Source organism: Schistocerca piceifrons, chromosome 2 (assembly GCF_021461385.2).
Source record: "Schistocerca piceifrons isolate TAMUIC-IGC-003096 chromosome 2, iqSchPice1.1, whole genome shotgun sequence".
Classification (NCBI taxonomy): Eukaryota; Metazoa; Arthropoda; class Insecta; order Orthoptera; family Acrididae; genus Schistocerca; species Schistocerca piceifrons.
Window position 1 is genome coordinate 66,852,819 of NC_060139.1, and position 18,439 is coordinate 66,871,257.

Consider the following 18,439-nt stretch of genomic DNA (forward strand, 5'->3'; position numbering starts at 1 on the left):
CTTATTGCCGCACTCGACCGTCAAAATTATTTCTTTACAAAAATCGCAATTATAGCTTCAGCCATTACCAACTGTCAAGAGGAATAGAGTAAATAAATAAATAAAAGAGAGACTAATGTGTGTGAGAAAGTAGAGTATACATAAACACTGATATACTTAGTGTCATACAGATTGTAACTATTTTGTATATCAGCATATCACACACATTTCTTCCTTTAGCACGAATCAAACTTCAGACGTGTCTACAATGGCTATATATCATCTTGACACATTTAACATTATGTGTTGCTAACAATTCACAAGAATTTAGCATCAGTGATAAGGACAAAAACAAAAAAATAATAATAACAATAATAATTTAAACTGAATTAGCAGAATGTAGGAGATTTTGAGACAGCAGTTGGTATAAGAAAAATGTTGTAAATAATAAAAAAATAGTAATAATAAGCAATAGTGACAAGCCGCGCTGCCTGAGGCGCCTTGCTACGGTTCGATCCGCTCCCCCCCCCCCCCCCCCCCGTCGGAAGTTCGAGTCCTCCCCTCTCGGGCGTGGGTGTGCGTGTTGTCCATAGCTTATCTTAGTTTAAGTTAGACTAAGTAGTGTGTAAGCCTAGGGAACGCTGACCTCAGCAGTTTGGTCCCATAGGAACTTACCACCAGCACAAATAGTGGCAGTGATAATAGAATAAGGGGGATTTTGATTATGGCCTACAAAGCGGAAAATCATGAAGAAGACAAAAGTAACAAGTGAAGAAAACAAGCTACAGTGATTCGAAGTGATACAGAAAAATCAATCGGATTGCAGAGATAAGAGATACTGCGTAGCTGATGCGGAAGTCGGAAATTTGATTGAGGATGTTGTTCTCTGACCAAATGTGAAAAAAATTGTTTTCATCAATAGTGAGACGAAGTTAGGACCATATAGCATCGAATTGGTGTGGCTTTGTGTTAAAAGCAACGTCGTGCTACGTTATATACATGAAACACGGTAATGGAGCCTCCTTGTACGAGAACATGGTACGATAACACAATTTCTAGTAGTCGAGTGTACTGTCCGGTAACATTCAACTTAATTAAGCGAGTTAGGTGGTGAAACTGTGAATCAGCCAAATGTGGCAGACATTCAGTCGTGGTTACTACGAGTGGACCGGCGCTTGAACTGCAGTTTTATGTTTTACTACATCAACTGGGTTGGCAAAGTATTGTATAAATCTCTGTGTTTTGTGGAAAGATACTTCAAGATAACTGCAGGTCTGCAGTGCAGCAGAATCGCATTAAAGGGAAAGATTTATACATAATTTACAAATAACGATTTTGAATTGTTTTGGTAATGTGTTTAAAAAACACCTAGTGACACTAAATCACAGAATTATTCATCATCACTACCAGTGCTGAACTCAAACAATTCATTTGCTTATGGTTGTAGTACAGTTATCGAGAGGCCTTGTTATACTTTAGTGAAATATTTTTAATGTTGTGATGAAACACAACAGCAGCCTACTCAAAGCAATGTAAGGTGGAAATGAAAATGAACCTCAGTACAGTGTGAAACATGTAAATGTAGGGCTCTTATACTGTAATCGAAACGTACCTATATTTTCTGAATTATTTGTGAAATACTTATGCACAAATAGTTATGGCCGTCATTATCCTTTTCAATTTACATAATTTAAATTTAGTTTTCGCTGTAGGTTAAGACACCACTTGAAAAAAAGGCTACAAAAGTATCAGTTACAGAAGTGCACATCAGCTGTTAGAAGATGACTGTCTTAATTAGGTTCGATTCCCGGCGGGGTTAGGGATTTTCTCTGCCTCGTGATGACTGGGTGTTGTGTGATGCCCTTAGGTTAGTTAGGTTTAAGTAGTTCTAAGTTCAAGGGGACTGATGACCATATATGTTAAGTCCCATAGTGCTCAGAGCCATTTGAACCATTTTTGTCTTAATTAGAATATTATGTAGAATAGAAAATAAAATGAACTAAATATTTCATAAGTTTAGTGGCTGTTATAACATTAATGAAAACTTATATTACTATACTGGGTGTTAGGGGTACAGGTACAGATATTTCGATCATTAGTATCTTAGTACTTCAGGGTATCACGCGTTTTTTTCTGTGTCCAAATGTCTTCCCATAAACACGTCACATAATTCACTACCTGGTGTTTTCTGTATCGTCGTAACTGCACTCTGAAGTGTACTACACCTATCAGTATAGTCTTTCTGTACTGATCCATGCATCCTTGAATAACTGACTGGGTACCAAGGGAAAAGTAAGTATCAATTGCTTACTTGTACCATACCTACCCGGAGGCACTAACGAACATAAAAACGCACAATTTGTAATGGCTATTATTTTTATTCTGTGAATTAAGTAAATACTGACGTAGTGTTCTGAACATTGTCCTCAGGCATCAACACCCCTACCATAGTTGCCACAGTATGTCATGTGTGTGGTTACAGTTTTCCACGACACGTTTTAAAGGAATCGCCGGCCGCGGTGGCTGAGGGGTTCTAGGCGCTTCAGTCTGGAACCATCCTGCAGCTACAGTCGCAAGTTCGAATCCTGCCCGGGCATGGATGTGTGTGATGTCCTTAGGTCAGTTAGATTTAAGTAGTTCTAAGTTCTAGGGGATTGATAACCTGAGATGTTAAGTCCCATAGTGCTCAGAGCCATCTGAACCATCTGAAGTCTGATCTGATACACCATAGGCCTACTAGTCTATCCTGCTCAAGTCTTTTCAGTTAAGAACAGATATCGCAAACCACCTCCATTAGAACGTGATTATTGTGACGATGCCTTGGTCCTCTCTCTAACTTTTTGCCTCTCACGTTTCCACCCATTTCCAACTTAATCTATTTTTAGATTGTCTTCTATCAATTTATCCGTTCATATAGTGGAGTAGTACAATAAGTCTCTTATCCTCGATTCCATTCATTATACCGTTGTTAGTTACAAGATCTACCCATCTATTCTGCAGCACTTTTTCTAACATCGCGGTTTACATCTTGTCTGATCGGCTCATCGTTCACGTTTTACTTCCTTAAGACTACATTGTAGACACTTTCTGAGAACACTAAAATTTATATTCTGCACTAGAATCTGTGTGTTTTTCATAAAAATTTCCTTAAGACTACATTGTAGACACTTTCTGAGAACACTGAAACTTACATTCAGCTGAAGCATTTGTGTGTTTTTCTTAAAAACATTTCTTCCTGTATTCATAAGCACAGAGGTTTGATTACATACGAGGTGTAACTGAAATGTAACAGAAATTTTTTAATTCTGCGGGATTTACAATGCGATTTCAAAACTTTTCTATGTTGTTGGTACACATGTACCTGATGTTTGTTTACATTTTCAGCTGTTTTGAATATTTAGTTTAGTGTTGAAACTCGAAAAGGTTATACGTGTTCTCGAGGGCTCAGTGAATTTTCACACATGAAAAAGATGAGTCCGAGAAGCTGCATAACATTTTGCTTGAAAACTGTAATTAAGTGTAGCACCACATTCGAAATGTTGACAGTGGCTTTTGCCGAATATACTAGGAGTAAGACAAGAATCTGGGAGTGACATTAACATTTCGAAGAGGTTTCAGAAGTCACTGAAGAGTACAACCACCTTGGTCGCCCTAGCACATGAATTAGTGATGACAACGTGGAAGAACCGAAGAAAGTTCTTCTGGAAAATCGCCGAAACACTATCAGAGAGGCTGCTGTTGAGTTGGCATGTCGTTTGGCTCATGCCAAGCAGTATTTTTGGGATGTTTTGAGCATGAAATGCGTAGCAGCAAAGTTTGTTTTGAAATTGTTGTATTTCGACCAAAAACGACGTCTCGTAGCCATCACTTAGGAATTTCTGAATGAAGCCGACAACGATCCAGAACTTGTAAAGAAGGCTGTAACAGGTGGAAAAACATGGATACACCGGTATTACGCCAAAACCAAGGCCTATTCGTTCCAATGGAATCTGCATGAAGACCCAAGAACGAGAAAAAAAAATCGACAATTTCTATCTATTATTGTCATAGTTTTCTTCCATTGCAATGAGATAGGGCATCATGTGTTCCTGGCTTACGATCAATAAGCTATACTGCCTGGAAGTTAGCGCAGTTTCCATGAAGCATTCCGAAAAAATAATCGACCAGAACTGTATCACAACCACTCGTGGAACTTGCTTCACGATAATGCTACAGTTCACAGTTCAATAATTGTTTGTGATTTTTTGAGGAAAAAAAAAACAAAACAAAACCGTTATGTTGCCTCAGCCACCGTATTCATCGATTAATTTCTATTCCCCAGGCAGAAGATAACCATGAAAGGAGGTCGTTTTGCCAGAATTGATGGGATAAAAACAGAATCGCTGAAAAAGCTGAACACCATAAGGAAGTATGAAATACAGAAGAGCTTCCTAGATTTGAAAAAGCGCTGGCACAAGTTTATTGTATCTCAGGGGGTTACGTTTTGAATAAATAAATTTAAAGAAGTTGCCCTTACAGTAATATCACAAATTGAGTCCGCCTTGATGCAAAACACCTTGTTATTCGTTTATTTCTTTATTACCCCAAACTAGTTTCGCCGACAAATACCACCATTATCGGTGTTTTTTTATCTAAAACATGCAGAAAATGGTATGGTTGTACAAACACAGTAAAACATTATTAAAGTTTTACAAATCGTCATTTTTAAATATAGTTTTGTATTGATACTTTCATACTACCTTATTTATTGTATGCTACAGCATGTTTTAAGCAATTATTGGCGCTGTTTGTGACATATTTTCTGTGCTTTTTTTTTCTGTTGCCGTCTTTGTTCTTAGCGAACATCATGTCATCTGCATCCATGTGAGCGGCTGTTAGTAAACAAATACTGAAATGTGACACAGAACACAGAACAGAAAGCACACACACGCAAAAGAACCACTTCCCCATCACACACAGAGACAAAATAATGAACAGAAGTCGTCGTAATTCGCGCTACAGTTTTTTCACAGCCTTTCTCGCCACATGCGATATGCCTCTCGCGACATACGCTAACAGCAAGATGGCGTAATATTCTGAATCAGAAACGAAGTGGAAAAGTTTTATTGTTCTGTGTAAAAACAGCCACAAAGCATCCAACGAACGTGACTACACGAGTAGCTAAGCATTAGCTAAATACACACCAAAATAACTGGTTATCACAACACTACCACAATCCCAAGTATATACTGCTGACATACGAAGTTCACATTTGAGTATTTGTTTGCTAACAGCCACTCACATGGTTGCAGATGACATAATGTTCGCTAAGTAAAAAGACGGCAAAAAAGAGCACAGAAAATATGTCAGAAACAGCGCCAATAATTGCTTAAAACATGCTGTAACATATAATAAATAAGGTAGAATGAAAGTATCAATATAAAACTATATTTCAAAAGACGATTTGTATAAATTTAATAATGTTTTACTGTGTTTTTACAACCATACCATTTTCTGCGTGTTTTGGATAAAAAAAGAACACTGAAGACGGTGATATTTGTCGCCGAAACTAGTTTGGGAGAATAAAGAAATAAACGAATAACAAGGTGTTTTGCATCAAGGCGGACTCAATTTGTGATATTACTGTTTTTGTATGCAAACACGGACCAAATGGAAGTGTTCCAAGATAATATGAAAGTTGCCGTTACTTTTTGATCACATGTCGTATGCGGAAATAGTGGCGAGTGCTGTAAGCATCTTCATAAACTTTCCTAAGAGAAATGAATTGTTAGTTCATGGAAGGATTTTACTGACGAATATTTTCTACATATACATCTACATCCATACTCCACAAGCCACATGACGGTGTGTGGCGGAGGGTACCCTGAGTACCTTTATCGGTTCTCCCTTCTATTCCAGTCTCGTATTGTTCGTGGAAAGAAGGATTGTCAGTATGCTTCTGTGTGGGCTCTAATCTCTCTGATTTTATCCACATGGTCTCTTCGCGAGATATACGTAGGAGGGAAGGTATGTTCTCGAAACTTTAACAAAAGCCCGTACCGAGCTACTGAGCGTCTCTCCTGCAGAGTCTTCCATTGGAATTTATCTATCATCTCCGTAACGCTTTCGCGATTACTAAATGATCCAGTAACGAAGCGCGCTGCTCTCCGTTGGATCTTCTCTATCTCTTCTATCAACCCTATCTGGCACGGATCCCACACTGCTGAGCAGTATTCAAGCAGTGGGCGAACAAACGTACTGTAACCTACTTCCTTTGTTTTCGGATTGCATTTGCTTAGGATTCTTCCAATGAATCTTAGTCTGGCATCTGCTTTACCGACGATCAACATTATATGATCATTCCATTTTAAATCACTCCTAATGCGTACTCCCAGATAATTTATGGAATTAACTGCTTCCAGTTGCTGACCTGCTATTTTGTAGCTAAATGATAAGGGATCTATCTTTCTATGTATTCCCAGCACTTTACACTTGTCTACATTGAAATTGAATTGCCATTCCCTGCTCCATGCGTCAATTCGCTGCAGATCCTCCTGCATTTCAGTACAATTTTCCATTGTTACAACATCTCGATAGACCACAGCATCATCTGCAAAAAGCCTCAGTGAACTTCCGATGTCATCCACAAGGTCATTTATGTATATTGTGAATAGCAACGGTCCTATGACACTCACCTGCGGCACACCTGAAATCACTCTTACTTCGGAAGACTTCTCTCCATTGAGAATGACATTTTGTTTCCTGTTATCTAGGAACTCTTCAATCCAATCACACAATTGGTCTGATAGTGCATATGCCCTTGCTTTGTTCGTTAAACGACTGTGGGGAACTGTATCGAACGCCTTGCGGAAGTGAAGAAACTTTTGTAATTTTGTACGCGCCTCTCCTTGTCTCGTCCATGCCTAGAAAAATCTCATTTGTAGAGATTTACACCCACTGAATGTTCATACATTACCACTACTTGGCATAATGTGCAATGGAGGAAACAAAGATCATTGTGAATAAACCGGGCAAGTGCTAGTAGAACTCGCGCTTGTAGGGTTCCGTACAAACATAGTTATGTGTATTGATGACAATAATAATAATAATAATAATAATAATAATAATGATGATGATGATTTTGTGTGGCTCAGTTACCTGGTGCAAAGTTTTCAGTTTAGCGTGGAATCCTAACGACATATCAGTCTGGAGACTCCCCACAAAGTTCAGAGCTGAAGGCTTCGCTAAATGAGGACTGAAAAGCCTTTGGCCCGACCGAGATTCGAAATCTCGGCTTCTAGTACAGCTGTCGGTTTTGATAAGAGAGTTTGCGTGTATCAAAATATGTGGCATTTTTACACTGCCAAGGCACCGTATTCCTTAGTATTTGACATACATTTGACCTTGATATCTCTACCCCTTCCTAATAAAAAGTGTCATAGTGGATGGACAGGCAGGCGGACGATAAAATGGTCCTCTAAGGGTTCCGTTTTTGCCGATTTACTTATGGAACTCTAAGACAATCTATCGAATCGTCAAAATGTACATGATAGGAACGCCATGTATCCAGAAGATGATCTTTCATCTGCTACAATTTAATGGTATTTCAGAACAACTCTTGAAGGTGAATTTTAGAATTTTATTAATGAAACTGCTCAGTACAACACTGCACTGGTATGTTAACCATCTGTTAGGGGATGAATCACAAACGTTATGACTGAATGACGACATAGACCCACTAGCTGAAGAGAGGAAGACAACAAATAGAGCCACATTGCTGAAGAGACTAAGAAGTCTGTTTAGTCTATTCAGCACAGAATTCTCCCTGACGGAAAACACAGTAACGACGAGAGAGATGCATTGTAGCGGCAACGAAAATAGCTACCTGGTAAAAGTCAGAAATGGTGGAAGAGAGAAGTATCGTTGTAAATGGAACTTTTATCCAACAAACAAGAGTAGATATGACGACTGAACCAAGGGAGAAGTCACTAGCTAGGTAACGCAGTCGAAGATTTCGTTTTTCACAAAAGGCACCGGTAGGTATATGATGTAGACACCACCGAAACATTGTTTGATTACAGCATGGTATGGTAATGTAAAAGGTAGAAGATATTACAACCATTTAAAATTTGGTGCCACAGGCGAATGATAAAAATGAAGGGTCGTAGATGTAACGAGGAAAGCGCTGCATTTTAAGATGAGACGGCGCTGGTTATTGACGCCCATGCTTGGATAAGAAGGTATAGTTAACCTGGCACTGCAGGGAGGAGTGGGGGTGTAACATACGAGAGTGTACAGAGAACTGGTACTCATAGTAGTTCGAAACGGAATGAAAATTCAACGAGAAGCAGAACAAACTTTGAAGTATGCCACTGACATCGTAATTGTCAGAGGTGGCAGAAGTCTTGGAAGATAACTTGAATGGAATGGAAGTATATTGAATAGAAGACGAATATGAAGAAATACAAAACAGTGATAATGGAATATAGTAGAATTAAATTAAACGTTGCTCATAGTGTTAGACTAGAAATGAGACATTAACTTAACTTTGTGTTCTGCCCTACGGCAGATCCTGTCATGGGGGAAGCATCGTCAGAGAGGTCTACCGCATGAGCGTCTAGGGAAGTGACTCCAGTGGTGGTTTCCCGTTGCCTCCCACTGATGATGATGAAATGATAATGAGGACAACACAGCTCCCAGTCTTTGAGCGGAGAAAAGCTCCAACCCAGCCGGGAATCGAACCCGGGCCCCTTGGCGTGACCGGCTGCCGCGCTGACCACCGGACAAATGAGACATTAAAAGTAGAAAATAAATTTTGACATTCGGCAAGCAAAATGACTGACGCTATCAGAATCAGAGAGTATACAAAATGCACGATTCCGATAACAACAAACACGTATCTTAAAACAGAGAACTTTGATAACATCGAATATAAATGTAAGTTTTGCGAAGTCTTTATCCGTCGGCGTTTGTCTAAAGTGTGACCTTGCATGAATATGTGTACGATAATCAGTTCTTCCAAGAGGAGAACAGTTGTGCTTGGCAATTATTTGAATAACAATTAAATTTAAATGTACCGAGATTTACAGCTGGCTAGAAGGTATAAAATAATTTCTCCTATCATCATACAGATTCCTGAACTCACTTAGATAATCCTGAAAATTTATGATAGTGAATTTTTAAAGGCTACAAAATAGTTACAAGATTTAAACTGAAAAACTTGATAATAGTTAGGAGGTGAAGTATTTATGTATCTGTTAGTAAGTAATCTAACAGTAAGGCGGTGAACTAGTCACTCGAAGATTATGGATATCGTGCGCCCCACGTTTTTCGTTTTAAATCTCTCAAGAACATCCATAACTATTAAAATTTCACAATCACAATTTTCAAGACTATTTGTGTGGCGATAGAATCTGTTTGGGCTAAGAAAAAATACTTTATATGTTCAAAATGTTCAAATGTGTGTGAAATCTTATGGGACTTAACTGCTAAGGTCATCAGTCCCTAAGCTTACACACTACTTAACCTAAATTATCCTAAGGACAAACACACACACCCATGCCCGAGGTAGGACCTGAACCTCCGCCGGGACGAGCTGCACAGTCCCTGACTGCAGTGCCTAAGACCGCTCGGCCAATCCCGCGCGGCTCGGCTAATCCCGCGCGGCAATAATTTATACGTTTTAGTCCCAATGAAAACGTGGTTTATGAAAAATCCATTTTTATTTAAATAATTATATTTTGCTTCTTAACCTTGTGTGTGTACTAGACAAGAAAGCAAGTTAATACAGCACTGTCACTCAGTTGGGACCTATATTTAAAATTTCTAGCCTTTAGATCTTCTAGAAATTAGTTTAAAATCAGTCGCATAACATGTACCGGACACACACACAGAAACCTAATTAAAACTTGGTAAATAGACGTGGCTTTACAGGAGAATTCTGAAGAACATAGGGTCGATCTATAGCTAATGGAGAGGCAGCGAATCGAATTGAGGGAAAATAAATCAATGGTACCACTTGACCAAAACAAGGGGTCGATTGTGATGACACGCCCTGATACATCAAGGAATGGCCAGTTCGGTAAGAGAATTGTGCGGGGTAAGAATTGCAGAGGAAGACCAAGGCTTGACTACGGTAGGCGTATTCAAGTGGGCCTGGGTTGTTGTAGTGGAGCTAAGATGAAGAGGCCTAACACGATAGACTAGTGCCAACAAGGAACATTCAGAGTGAATATCAAAATTTTCTCGGCGAACTTGATGTTCAAACAAATTTCGGACTTGCAGTCGTATGTCGTTCAGTTCATTCCACGATATTTTAATTGATCACCTGCCAGTCATTCTCAGGTGAGCCATCGAACTATTTAAACAAATTTCTGGCCTTGCAGTCGGTAGTCGTTCAATACAACTCACAATGTTTCAACTGGACACCTGCCAGTCAACCTTCAGGTGAGACATCGGAGACATCGACCGCTCATCTGCGGATAACTGACAGGTGCCCACTTGAACTATCGTGGGATGAATTGGACGATAGCGGCTGCAAGTCCAAAATTTGTCTGAACAACATTCAGAGTGTTTTCAATATTAAAACTTCCAAAGTTTCTAGACGAGCTGCTGCCACAGGAAGTTTTGTTGATATTTGCTTTCACAAAACAAGTGGCGTTCTTTAACGGGGGAGTGTTTCTCTTCGATCGGCCACACACTGGGAGAAAGTCCAGCCGAGTGCAAACGCGGCACAGGAAAGCGGCAGCTGGCGGGGGCGGCGCGGCGCGCCATCAAGTATTCATCGCATCGGCCGGCCCGGTTCCGGCCTTCTGCCAGCTGCCCGCCCGCCACCGGAGTGCCACGTGGCTGGCCCACAGCACTGGACTCTGCTCCACTGATTTGCAGGCCTAGTGTAGCTGAAAGCAGCGCTGATCTACTGTTGGATTGGTGCGTAATTTCATAGCGCCTTTCATTAAGTATAATAAACATACCAGATAATGAGAGGTACAGCCCACATGGAGGCACCTTACTTTGGGAATGGACGCAGCCGGTAGCGCAGAGTTTGTCATGCTCTCTGTGACAGTTATCGAAGCGTGAGCTCGCGTTTGACATAAGATGAGGCGGTAGAGTCCGCGCAGAATACCGTGCCCGGCAGATGCGTAATCGGCAGGAAGCGCGTGGGGAGAGCGGTAGTTGTGAAGGTTATGGGCAGACGCTTTAGGGAAAATGCCGAGCTCTGGAGGGGAAGTGTGGTTACAAAATCAAACCTATGTGAAAGTTTTCGTAAATATTTACTGGAGGTCCTCCATGCCCACACTTTCATGATGATCATTCAAAAAGATCTGTCACACCTGGTATGGTTAATACCTAAAAGGAATTATGCTGAAAATGTAGCGATTTATTTGTGCTTGGCATGTTAGCCAATTGTAGCATTTAGAGAAGTGATATGAATATCGAATCTTGAGTAAAACCTACAATGATGATCATAAATTAAGGATAATGCTGATACATGGTGAAACAACGCTCTGGTGGGCGGTATGCGGGTTTAAATCACCTCGGGGTATGACCATGCGGTGGATTTGACTTGCGGTCGTCGCACGGTGGCCCTGGCAGCTGTCCACATACGCAGAGGTGTGTTGGTGCATGTCAGAGTACGGTGCAGCGAGTAAGTGTGCAGATGTTTTCGGACTTGCTAATGGTGACTGTGTATTGAAAATGGCTCAAAGAACAAATATTGATGGTGTTATGATTGTTAGAATACTAGGGCGACTGGAGGCTGGTCAAACACAGCAGGTTGTAGCACGGGCCCTCTGTGTGCCACAAAGTGTGATCTCAAGATTATGGCAGTTATTCCAGCAGACAGGAAACGTGTCCAGGAGCTACAGTACGGGAATTCCACACTGTACAACATTACAAGAAGACCGGTATTTCACCATCGGTGCCCTTAGATGGCCACGGAGTACTGCAGGTAGCCTTGCTCGCGACCTTACCGCAGCCACTGGAACAGTTGTCTCCGGACACACAGTCTACAGACGACTGAACAGACACCTGCAAGGTGCATTTCACTGACCCCTGGTCACAGGAGAGCCCGTAAAGCGTGGTGTCAGGAACACAGTACATGGTCATTGGAGCAGTGGTCCCATGTTATGTTCACGGACGAGTCCAGGTATAGTCTGAACAATGATTCTCGCAGGGTTTCCATCTGACGTGAACCAGGAACCAGATGCCAATCCCTTAATGTCCTTGAAAGTGACCTGTATGGAGGTCGTCATTTGCTGGTTTGGGGTGGGATTGTCATTGATGCACGTGCACCCCTGCATGCCTTTGACAGAGGAACTGCAACAGGTCAGGTGTATCGGAATGTCATTTTGCACCAGTATGTCCACCTTTTCCCACCTTCCTGCTGATGGATGATAACATAACGCACGGCCCCACCGAGCTGCCATCGTGGAGGAGTACCTTGAAACAGAAGATATCAGGCGAATGGAGTGGCCTGCCTGTTTTCCAGACCTAAACCCCATTGAGCACGTCTGGGATGCTCTCGGTCGACGTATCGCTGTACGTCTTCACACCCCTAGGACACTTCAGGAGCTCCGACTGGCACTGGTGCAAGAATGGGAGACTATACCACAGCAGCTGCTCCACACATGATCCAGAGTATGCCAACCCGTTGTGCGGCCTGTATACATGTGCATGGTGATCATATCCCATATTTATGTCGGGGTACAAGCGCAGGATACAGTGGCGTTTTGTAGCACATGTGTTTCGGGACGGGTTTCTTAACTTATCACCAATACCGTGGACTTACAGATCTGTGTCGTGTGTGTTCCCTTTGTGCCTATGCTATTAGCGCTAGTTTCGTGTAGTGCCACGTTGTGTGGCACCACATTCTGCAATTATTCTTAATTTATGAGAATGAGTGTACATAATTCTCTTGCTCCTATTTTAAAATGCGCTTCTTTTGTCACAGCACAGCAGACTTTGGACAGTGTCACCTCACTAACACGTTGTGTAAATGCAACTGCGAGAGAATTCTAAAACTGAGGTTTGTTAAGCTTATTAAGTGAGGAACTGAGGGAAAGTGAGATCATTATTTTATGGAAAATCATATTCACTTATGTTGTTCCAAATCCAATAGCAGTTCTTGTTTATGGCCACTGAAATGGTTCAAATGGCTCTGAGCACTATGGGACTTAACATCTATGGTCATCAGTCCCCTAGAACTTAGAACTACTTAAACCTAACTAACCTAAGGACAGCACACAACACCCAGCCATCACGAGGCAGGGAAAATCCCCGACCCCGCCGATGGCCACTGAAGATTACATTCTTTCATCGAAACAGTTTGTGGTTGATGAAGCAACACTGTTGATAATGAATTTTTGCCTAATAACCATATGACAATATATTATTTTATTTTATTTTATTTTTTCATTTATAGGCCCTTGTTCTCTGAATGTTAATCCACGAATGTTTATTATCAAATTAGGGGATACAAGGGCGTCGTGTTAATTGTAAAATTACAAACGGGCTTGACTGAAAGCGAAATAGACATAGTATATATGTGTGCATGGCATTTTCTTGTGTTATAATCTATTCTCATATTCTTATATGTCATTCTTATATTGTTAATCCTGATACCCATTCTGATATTTTATTCTTATGTTCATAGTTCATGAAGATTTGGTGCATACTCTTGGATGATACAGGTCGTAGAAACATTCGACAGACAAAAATTCCGAACACAACGAGCATCGCACGAAGGCTAGTTTGACTTAATGGCATTTTTCCGTATCAGTCTCCGTCAGGACAGAAATGTCATTACCATTGCCGAAGATTTCACGCATTGACAATGATTTCGCGGAAAACACATAACGGATCACTTTTCCGAAACCTGGCGCTTGCAGTTCATTGTGATCAAGAGACACTACAGGAATACTACCGAAAACTATTTCAGATATCTTTTTCATTCATTTATTGTTTTTTTAGATTAATTCACCAGACGTACAATTAGTAGTCGAATACTGGCAAAATGAGGCGGTATTGAATAGAATTGGGGAGAAGAGAAATTTGTGGCACAACTTGACTAGAAGAAGGGATCGGTTGGTAGGACATATTCTGAGGCATCAAGGGGTCACCAATTTAGTATTGGAGGGCAGCGTGGAGGGTAAAAGTCGAAGAGGGACCCCAAGAGATGAATAAACTAAACACATTCAGAAGAATGTAGGTTGCAGTAGGTACTCGGAGATGAAGAGGCTTGCACAGGATAGAGTAGCAAGGAGAGCTGCATCAAACCAGTCTCTGGACTGAAGACCACAGCAACAACAACGTACTGAAATACAATCGCTTGTAATTTTCTACGGCCATGAGTAGATAGAGTAAAATAAAAATAATACTAGGGTTTCGAACACGAGGCGCAAAGTGCTATGGCGCGATTTTAGTTGTTCTGCCACATTTTTCAAATGTGTGTGAATTCCTAAGGGACCAAACTAGTCAGCTCATCGGTCCCTACACGTACACACTACTTCAACTAACTTCTAGATCTGCATCCACACTCCGAAAGCCACCTGACGGTGTGTGACGGAGGGTACCTTGAGTACCTCTATCGGTTCTCCCTTCTATTCAAGTCTCGTATTGTTCGTGGATAGAAGGATTGTCGGTATGCCTCTGTGTGGGTTCTAATTTCTCTAATTTTATCCTCATGGTCTCTTCGCGAGAGATACGTAGGAGGGAGCAATATACTGCTTTACTCCTCAGTGAAGGTATGTTCTCGAAACTTCAACAAAAGCCCGTACCGAGCTACTGAGCGTCTCTCCTGCAGAGTCTTCCACTGGAGTTTATCTATCATCTCCGTAACGCTTTGGCGATTACTAAATGATCCTGTAACGAAGCGCGCTGCTCTCCGTTGGTTCTTCTCTATCTCTTATATCAACCCTATCTGGTGCGGATCCCACACTGCTGAGCACTATTAGTGCAGTGGGTGAACAAGTGAACTGTAACCTACTTCCTTTGTTTTCGGATTACTTTTCCTTAGGAATCTTCCAATGAATCTCAGTCTGGCATCTGCTTTACCGACGATCAGTGTATAATCATTCCATTTTAAATCACTGCTAATGCCTACTCCCAGATAATTTTTGGAATTAACTGCTTCCAGTTGCTGACCTGCTATGTTGTTGTTGTGGTCTTCAGTCCTGAGACTGGTTTGATGCAGCTCTCCATGCTACTCTATCCTGTGCAAGCTTTTTCATCTCCCAGTACCTACTGCAACCTACATCCTTCTGAATCTGCTTAGTGTATTCATCTCTTGGTCTCCCTCTACGATTTTTACCCTCCACGCTGCCCTCCAATACTAAATTGGTGCTCCCTTGATGCCTCAGAACATGTCCTACCAACCGATCCCTTCTTCTGGTCAAGTTGTGCCACAAACTTCTCTTCTCCCCAATCCTATTCAATACTTCCTCATTAGTTATGTGATCTACCTATGAAACGTCCCTTTGAACAATTCTTACACGACTGTGCTTAACCTGACACACAATATTTTTAGCGCAACGCAATCTGACTTTCAGAATTCTCTACAAAAGAATGGCCCTGACTAACATTAAACTATACCTTTCACAAATCACTTACCTCACAAAAATCTTCGCTGCTCAAGCTACTGCAATACAGCAAGCGCCACTACTGCCAGCTAAATAAAAGATTCAAACTACTGAAGGCACTAACTACTGATAGGGATAGTTAGCAAATGAAAGATATTAATAGAGAACAAACAATGTATTTACCTTAATATCATCACAAGTCATAATATATATATCAGTTCATGACAAATTGCAAACCTCCGCCATCTCTCTCCCCACATCCACCACTGCTGGCGGCTCACCTCCAACTGCGCAACGCTACGCGCTGTTCACAGCCAGCTGCCGCTGCCCAACACTACAATGGCAGACAACAATGCAAACTAGCCACAGACTGCACACAGCACAGCCAGTGATTTTCATATTGAGCGCTACGTAACGTTGCCAATAAGAAAACATAAACAGCCTACTTACATAGAGAAAACATAAACAGCCTACTTACATAGAGAAAACATAAACAGCCTACTTACATAGAGAAAACATAAACAGCCTACTTACATAGCCCCCATGCTCCCCACAAAAATTTTTACAAATGGTGTTGGGCACTGGCCAATACAGATTTGACAAAAATTTTTCACAATTACAGTAACAAAGATATAAAATGCGCACACTTATTGATACATTGTTGGTCAAAAGCTAAAAATTTCTCACAGTCCATAAAGACAGTCCACATTGTTCATCACAGTGAAACTGCCGTTTCTTTTCTCAAAGTCTGAGCAGTAAAAGACAATGCACACAGAAGTAGTGGACTTCCATGCAGTCTTGAAGAAGTAGTGTTGTCCTTCCAATGGAAAGACACTGCTGACTCTTGACATGCTGACAGGTAATGGGCCACAATGGAGCAAACCCACAGCAGAGTCATTCGAAGTTTTGAAGAATATTGGTAGGTAGGTCATCACAGAGCAGATCCACTGGAGTCCTGGTAGAGATTGTGGTATTGGTGGGCCACCAGAGGTGCAGACCCACTGTAGTCCTTGTAGAGATTACGGTATTGGTGGGCCATCAAAGATGCAGACCCACTGTAGTCCTTGTAGAAATTACGGTATTGGTGGGCCATCAAAGATGCAGACCCACTGTAGTCCTTGTAGAAATTACGGTATTGGTGGGCCATCAAAGATGCAGACCCACTGTAGTCCTTGTAGAGATGGCCAGCAGCCATCTGTTGTGACTGTGCAGGTGCACAATCACCATTGAAGAGTCTTGCGGATAATATAGCAAGTCCATAAACCACCACTTGTGCACTCACAAAGTTTTTGAAATTGTCCTTAGAACCAGCAATGCTGTTATCCAGTCCCTTGCTGAGTTATTAACACATGTGCAAACACTAACAGTCCCTACTTCTCACATATTGTCCACATACTATGACCAACAGAAACGTGTGCAGTGAAATGTAACTAACAAGTTAATAATGTCATGAACTGGTGACAATTACAATTTTATAACATAAGAATACAATTACAAAGGTACAAAATACATCATTAAAAACATAATAATACAGATAACCTTTGTAGTACAGGCTTTACAAAAGAATAGAAATAAACATATACATCAGTGTTACAAAAATAGTGACATAAGTACATACATAAAATAATGAGAATAGTTTCCGAAACATTAATTTCACACATGAACATTGAAACAGAACAGAATTGTAAACAACTTTACAAAGAAAATAACATATTATTAATGCAACTTATATTTGAGGATAACAGTATTCCTCCTCATAGTGAATGTAGCTTAATATTAAAAGAAAAAAAATTCTATGAAACTACACAGAGACAGGAAGAAAACAAATACACAAGGGTACACAAACACATAGTGGGATAACACCAATAGGAAAAGACAGGGTTCGTTTTCAGTGTAACATGTGGTACTGCAGTCCAACCCAAAACTTCATATATCTTTCCTCTTATTTCATCCTTTGTTTCCACCCAAAAAATTCTATCTAAGCATGCTTTCTGTATTTATATGTTCATACATTTCTTACCTCAACATTTATTTTCCATTATCTTACCTCATCATTTATTTCCAAGAAAATCCTACCTAAACCTGTTTTCTCAATGCATTTCTTCCAATTCATCGCAACTCATTCTCTTAGAGGCTACCCCCTCTTAAGCTAACTTAAATCTACTGAGCTCAGATGCTAAACTAAGGAACGAGGCAATGCATCAGCACAAAACAATCAACACAAGCAGCAATGACAAAAAATGCAAATTGGCAAAGCTAGCAGCATAAATGAGCAAAAGTCAAATTCAATAACACTATGCCTGGCAAACAGCAGCAACTTATACCTAAACATGACATAGCGCAAGCAGAAAAAATATTACACTAAACAACAATGCAGATAAGGGAAATGTATATTCACATCTTAATGTCTATGTAATTAAAGTGGTGCACCACAAGAAGTTATTCTACAAAAAGTTACCAATTACTTGAAAAGAAAATTATGAATGCAGTTACTAGTTCCTTCTTATTGTTCTTTCCTTTCCAAGTGCTCCTTTTTTAAAGAATGTGGATCATAAAATAATTATTTAATAGATCTGTTGACAGAAAGTGTTCACATTAGCAAATGCATTTTATTTTATTAAAGCAATGCTGCAACACAGCTGGAAAACAGATGTCAAATGAAATAAGCAACTATGAAAAGCAAAGCATAAAAATATCATTCAGTAGTCATGTGACATTTCGTAAGTTAGTAGAAATTCTCTCAACTCTCATAGAAAGACGCTTGTCATAATCAGGTGTGCAGATGTAAAAATATTGCTTGTCATTTTATTAGGCATTTCAGTAAATATCGTAAATTAAGAGCTAGTGTAATCATATGTTTTCAAGTTCGACCGTGTCGTTTTTGCGATGCTTTCTCTAAAGGA

General features: G+C 40.5%; 1 protein-coding gene across 1 annotated transcript in view; it reads left to right on the forward strand.

Annotated features, from left to right (window-relative positions):
• Positions 1 to 703: 703 nt before the first annotated feature.
• Positions 704 to 18,439, forward strand: part of LOC124775152 (acetylcholinesterase-like) — a 118,468-nt gene continuing 100,732 nt past the window's right edge. The window contains exons 1-2 of the mRNA XM_047249992.1: positions 704 to 740; positions 10,695 to 10,887. Of these exons, the coding sequence (XP_047105948.1) occupies positions 704 to 740; positions 10,695 to 10,887 (230 nt within the window). The remainder of the gene's footprint in view (positions 741 to 10,694; positions 10,888 to 18,439) is intronic.